The sequence below is a fragment of the Arachis ipaensis genome, chromosome B1 (genome assembly GCF_059453495.1).
Source record: "Arachis ipaensis isolate K30076 ecotype BB chromosome B1, ASM5945349v1, whole genome shotgun sequence".
Classification (NCBI taxonomy): domain Eukaryota; kingdom Viridiplantae; phylum Streptophyta; class Magnoliopsida; order Fabales; family Fabaceae; genus Arachis; species Arachis ipaensis.
The window spans coordinates 43,514,495-43,520,648 of record NC_142436.1 but is presented as its reverse complement, the minus strand read 5'-3'; the positions used below and the strand labels follow the sequence as shown (position 1 = coordinate 43,520,648).

Sequence of the window (6,154 nt, the reverse complement as noted above, 5' to 3'; positions counted from 1 at the left end):
GCATATCCACAACTAGGTTTTTCATATGTTAGATATTTTAGAAAACCAACACTACTTACTGAAGAACTGAACTTCTCAACAATCATATCAAGCACATTGATGTCTTCAATCCACTTCATTGCATCCACATGATTTACATACATACATATGCTCATCAGCACCAATCAAGCGTATCAAAACCTAGCTTTTAAGGGACAAAAAAAAAGAAAAATTATTACCAAGATAACAATTTATTTTCACACTAAAATACAAGGGAATAGAAATCTTAGTTACCCATGGAAGTAAATATCTTCTTAAGACTAAAATAATATAATGCATGTGACCAGCAAAAGTAATATCATTAAAAAAATTCAAATATTTTTTGTGCCATAAACCAACCTCCATGACAGATATAATTTCAATCAAATTGACTAGTTTCTTCATAATTCCTGGTGAGCCTGAATAGCCGTAAGGTCAAGATATTAGCAATTACAACTACGTAGAAGCACAACACAACATATATCACGAAATACAAAATAGTTCAGACCTCAACATTTTGAGCTTTCAAAACAATGCTAAATAGTTAGAATTAATTCAATGGGCAATACTAGTGGCTTAAAAAGGACACTGTTAGATGTTTTTTTTTTTTTTGGTATCTGTACAATGAAAAGGAAGAAGATGAATAATTTGCATAAAGGAAGAAAAAATTGAATGGTCATTGTTATTTAAAGAAAAACTTACAGGTAATTTAAAAAAAAGTTCACAGCCAAATTGTTTGCTTTGATCTTTAGTGTTGAGGTACTCTTGTCTTATGGTGTGTTCTCTTGTCCCCTCCCGCAATTAACCAAGCGATTCCTTTTCCTCTTTTTCTGTTACTTCATAGGAGCATAGCCAACTACCATGAAACCCTCAATCGATGATCTCACCTTACCCCCTGCTGCAGTCACCAACTCTACCGCACCATCCAAGCCCGTCTTCCTTACTAAAACCCAACGCGAGCAACTGGCACTCCAGCAGGAAATCGCCAACCAGAAGCACAGCCAAGAGCAGCTCCTTTCTCGTAATTGACCTTCCTTCGATTCTGCAGCCGATTCCAAACCCTCCGCTGACTCCGATTGCTACAACCGTGATCGTGAAAGGGACAGGGACAGGGACAGAGACCGCGAACGTTGAAGTTTTGTGTTTTTCTTAAATCACCGAGGGAGAGGTTTCTTTTTTTAATTCCAACTGGAAATTTTTTGTGTGTGGCATTTTGCCCATAAACTACAGCCAAATTGTTTGATTTAGCAGCCCCATCTCAAACCGTCACCAAGGCTGCTACAATCTAGTATTTTAGCAGCATTTTCAAAGACCGCTGGTATATGGCCGCTGCCATTTGCCGCTTCTGGCGTAATGTATTAATATAACTCTAGAGGTAAAATGAATAATATAAAATACATTTATTATTCGTGTAATATATTTGGCTCATTTTAATTATTTTATCATTAATTTTAAAATCTATAAAATATTTTAAATTGTAAATTTATCCTAAACAAGTTAAAATATATCATATTGTATCATAATAATCGTGTTAATATAAAATATGCTTTTGCTATTTAAGTAATAAACTTTTATTTTAATTATTTAATCTTACAATTAAATCCTCAAAAACATAAGCATAAGTATGTGCCTCATAAACATATACATTCAGCCATTCATACATTAAGCATTCGGATTCACTTCAAGCATTCCAACATCATTCAAACATCATAAATCACACATTTAAGCATTCAATTTTATCAAATTTTCTATCCAAAACATTGTTAGGGTTTATGGCGTATATGAGGGCAATTACACTAACTAACCCTTACCACAATTCCAAGATTTTTAAACACCTCTTAAGAGTTTTTCAATAGCAATTTCTTTCTATATTTCAATCAAGATATTTTAGAGCTTGAAAGGCCTCATGGCCGAATCAAACACTAAGAGAAAGAGAGAGATTTTGTCACCCTTAAAACTTGAAATTTGTAGTTATGGACTCCTTGAGGCAACTAGAACATGAATTATGAATAGAATAAAATCAAACATGATCTTCACTTGTAATGCATCATATGGCTGAATTCAAATTATGAGAAAGAAAGGATTCTTCTCACCTTTTGAATTTGAAAGTGATGTTTTCTTACTCTGAGGTTTCTAAATATGATTTTCTAAACAAGAGAAACAAGAAAATGAAGTATTATCCATGAACCTTCATGGCCGAACCTTTACTGAGGCAAAAAGAGAAGTTATTCTTCAATTTACTTTAGAGAAATTGGCATGACGATGAAGAGGACAATGAAAGAAAGAGATTAATCATAGTGAAATTTTGATTTGGGCTTTGAATCTTCATGAATCAAAGGTGGAAATTGATATATCCATGGAAGTTATCTCTTTTTCTCTCTCTTTCTTATGATGATGAAAATGATTTTAGAGAGAGAGAAAGGATGTGCACAAAATAAAAGAGAGAAAAGGATAAAATTTAGCTCAAAATATCTTATAAGAGATAATTATCAAGAATAGTGGATATCTGAGCATAAATTTTTTACTTTATCTGATCAAATAACTCATTTATTAGTATAAATGACACTAGTATTATAGTTTTCTCTACACCAAAATATCTCTAAAATATTTTGGTGCAATTTATTTGAATAAAGAATATTGATAATAACCTTTATTGGTTGAATTTTGGATCCGATAATTATATGATTAGAAAAATCTCATCTTTGATTTTTGAGATGCTTATTGACTACAATAATATTAAAATATTTTTATTATATTACTTTTTTTCTGTAGGTTTGGGTTTGGCCCGTTAATCTGAAGCGAGCTATGTCACGAGAATTTTGTGAATTTTAATTGTAGAAAGTCTGAAAAGTCATTTTACTGAAAAATTGAATTATTACAATAGGAACACCAAATTTTATCACACTAAAAAAACCATCAAAAGAGAAAAAATATCAGAAGAAAAATAGTCCTAAGATGATAAGATCTAATGAAAGATGGAGTGATGATAATGAAGAATTGAAAGGTATTGTTCTTATGAAGAAGATGTTCCAAATATGCTCGATGTCCATACTAATCTCAATTTTTGAGTCATCAAGATATTGAAAAATCCTTCTTTAATATTGGTTCTCTCAAACCAACTGGTGAGGGTGGATATCCAACATATTTTTTCAAAGAAAATTGGATGGTGGTAAAATTTTCTTTTTGCCCCTTCATAACCAAACTTTGGGATGACTCGAGTTCCATTAGAAAAATAAATAAGATCATTGTAACACTCATACCCAAAATTCAACAACTTGAATTCATAACTCAATTTAGGCCAATTGTCTTCTGCAATGTGATTTTCAAGTGCCTCACTAAAATTCTTGTTGCTAAAATTAAGTCCCTCCTAAAAAAATCATTTATTTCAAATTAATCTAATTTTAAATTAGGAATTAATGTGCAAGCACTACAAAAAAAAGGCATATGGTCACGGTAAAAAACCGTGACCATAGCTAGTAAAAAGGGTGACCATAGATCTATGGTCACGGTTTTAGACCTATGGTCACGGTTTTTTACCGTGGTCTATTCTCTCGTGGCCATAGGTCTATGGTCACGATTTTTTGATCTATGGTCACGGTTTCAATTTTCAAAATCTGACACTTTAGGCCACGTTTTTTTACCGTGACCATAGCCTCTATAGTCACCCTTCCTTAAAACCGTGACTATAGCCCAACCTATGGTCACGGTTTTCACCGTGGCCATAGACTCTATGGTTACCCCACCTAAAACCGTGACCATAGCCTTTCTATGGTCACGGTTTTTACCGTGGCCATAGCCTCTATGGTCACCCCACCTAAAACCGTGACCATAGCCCTATCTATGGTCACGGTTTTTCACCGCGGCCATAGTCTCTATGGTCACCCCCTCCTTAAAACCGTGACCATAGCCTATCTATGGTCACCGTTTTTTCACCGTGGCCATAGACTCTATGGTCACCCCCTCCTTAAAACCGTGACCATTATCCTATCTATGGTCACGGTTTTTCACCGTGGCCATAGACTCTATGGTCACCCTCCTTAAAAATGTGACCATAGACCATCTATGGTCACGGTTTTTCACCGTGGCCATAGCCTCTTTGTCCTATCTATGGTCACGGTTTTTTAAAACGATGACTATAGCCTGTTGTTGTTTATGAAATTCAATTTTTTTAAATTATAATCACATCCCAAAATGATAATAATCACAAAATAAATCTAAAAATAAGAAATTAAAGAAATCTAAATCATAAAAGTTTCATTATAAGATAGATATGTTTAATCTTTAGTCTAAACAACACAAATCCAAATAGAGCGAAATTTTTCCAATTACATGTACTACCTCAAAAAGTACATAACACATCAAAATATTACATTTACATAACTAATTAAGGTCATTGTAAGACCCATCCCATGTGATATATGTATGGAACATATTTTCTTCATCACATCATGTCTTCCTGCACGTAAAAGAAATAAACATGTTAAATATCTTGCAAAAATGGTTTTGATGATGCAATACATATTCAGCAAAAGAAGGGAAACATTCATCCACAGTAACACTCAAGAATTATTCACAACCATCATTCACTTCAAACAGAAACTATTGCAAGAATGCAGCAGTAGTGATAGCTTAGACTCAGAAATTCATCAAAGTTATCATTACTGCACAAATAACTCAGAATTTGTTCATTCCAGCAGCAGCCAACACAAGAATAAGGCAGCAATAATACTATGCAGCAGCATCATATAAACCAGTTTAGCACAAAAATAAAACAATGAAGTAGCAACATAGGATCAATAATAGTTTAAACCTAATCAACAACACCAAGCAAACTAATTTAGCACAGGACAGATCAATGAAACAGCAGCAGGAAATTAAATTAGAACAGGACAAGTCATTACCAGCACAGGAAAACCAATTTCAGATAGAATAAACATCAGAGTTCAAACCTAAATCCACTACAAAATCAATTGACTACCTAACCACCTAATTCAACTAAGCTAACCTAATCAAACAACAACCTAATCAAGTAACACTAACATGGAGTTTAATCAAAGGAAACTTTTAACAGAAGAAACTAATTCCACTCAACATTGTAAACTCAATCCCATTATTCTTGCAATTAGCTAGCACTACGACATTTAAGTTCTCAAAAAAAAATACCATGTGACAAGCAACATATATATAGCCAATATCCATGCATAATTATAAATGATTAACAATTCTAAAACCTTAACTTTAAGTCAAATTCATGATATATCATTTACCAAAAGCATACTATTAATTTAACTAGAAGTTTTGAACAGTACTTACTTCCATATCCTTTGATACATGGTTCGATCCAAGTGAAGGAGGAATGCTTCGCCGCGCATCATTTGGTGCACTACTCGCGTCAGGCGGAGATCGTTGGGCAGCTTCTATCATTACTTGCACTTGTTCTGCACTCATACCAGGATTGACTTGTTGCAACAACGTTTTAATCAAGTTTGTTAAACCATCCAACTTGGAAGTTAAGTTATTTTGATTTTTCTCCATAGTTGAAACCACTTCATTATGTTGTTGCTGCATTTGTCGGATTTCCTTCTCCTTTTTAAGAGAGGATTTTGTGACTGATCGACCATAGAAACGAACTCTTCCATGTCTCTCCTTTCCGAAAACTGTTTGAACTGCGTCATCATCATTGTATCCTGCTTCTTTCAAATTTTGAAGATGTTCCTATTACACACAAATAGGATCAAAATAAATGCATGCACCCAACAGCTTTAGAATAAATAAAAATAGCTAACACATTTCTTGTTTGGTGTACTTTTCTAAGAGACCAGAAAACTAACAATTGTCTCTTGTGTTCCCGAATCAGTCTCTCCTTTTTTGTTCGTACGAGTTACAACAAACATCTCAGATTATGATGGATCTTCATTGTCCTCGTTCTTTGCACGCTACAAAGAAACCACCAACATGTGACTAAGTAAACACACATAGCTATAAAAGATGCAAAAATACTTGAAATAAAAAGCACAAAAAATACCAATTCAGCGCGTACTAATTCAAAACTAACTGGACCCATTCGATGATTCCATTTTTGTTTGGATCTGTTTTCACGATTTTTGTCAGAAATAACCTACATTTGTGGCAATAT

At 33.7% G+C, this 6,154-nt stretch overlaps 1 protein-coding gene across 1 annotated transcript; it reads right to left on the bottom strand.

Moving 5' to 3' along the window:
* Positions 1-851: 851 nt before the first annotated feature.
* On the bottom strand, positions 852-5,912 carry LOC107617781 (uncharacterized). Its single transcript, XM_021117424.2, has 3 exons — positions 5,850-5,912; positions 5,332-5,733; positions 852-1,097 (listed from the first exon to the last, which is right to left on the bottom strand). The coding sequence occupies exons 1-3, from the start codon at positions 5,910-5,912 to the stop codon at positions 852-854; spliced, it is 711 nt and encodes a 236-aa protein (XP_020973083.2).
* Between the last annotated feature and the right edge of the window lie 242 nt (positions 5,913-6,154).

What these genes read in the sequence shown, in the direction of transcription:
- LOC107617781 (XM_021117424.2), bottom strand. Translation starts at nt 5,912, where the DNA reads ATGTTTGTTGTAACTCGTACGAACAAAAAAGGAGAGACTGATTCGGGA. An exon ending in CGGGAACACAAGAGACAATT is followed by an intron (nt 5,734 to 5,849) that starts GTTAGTTTTCTG and finishes TGTGTGTAATAG; the next exon opens with GAACATCTTCAAAATTTGAA. An exon ending in ATGTATCAAAGGATATGGAA is followed by an intron (nt 1,098 to 5,331) that starts GTAAGTACTGTT and finishes TCACGGTTGTAG; the next exon opens with CAATCGGAGTCAGCGGAGGG.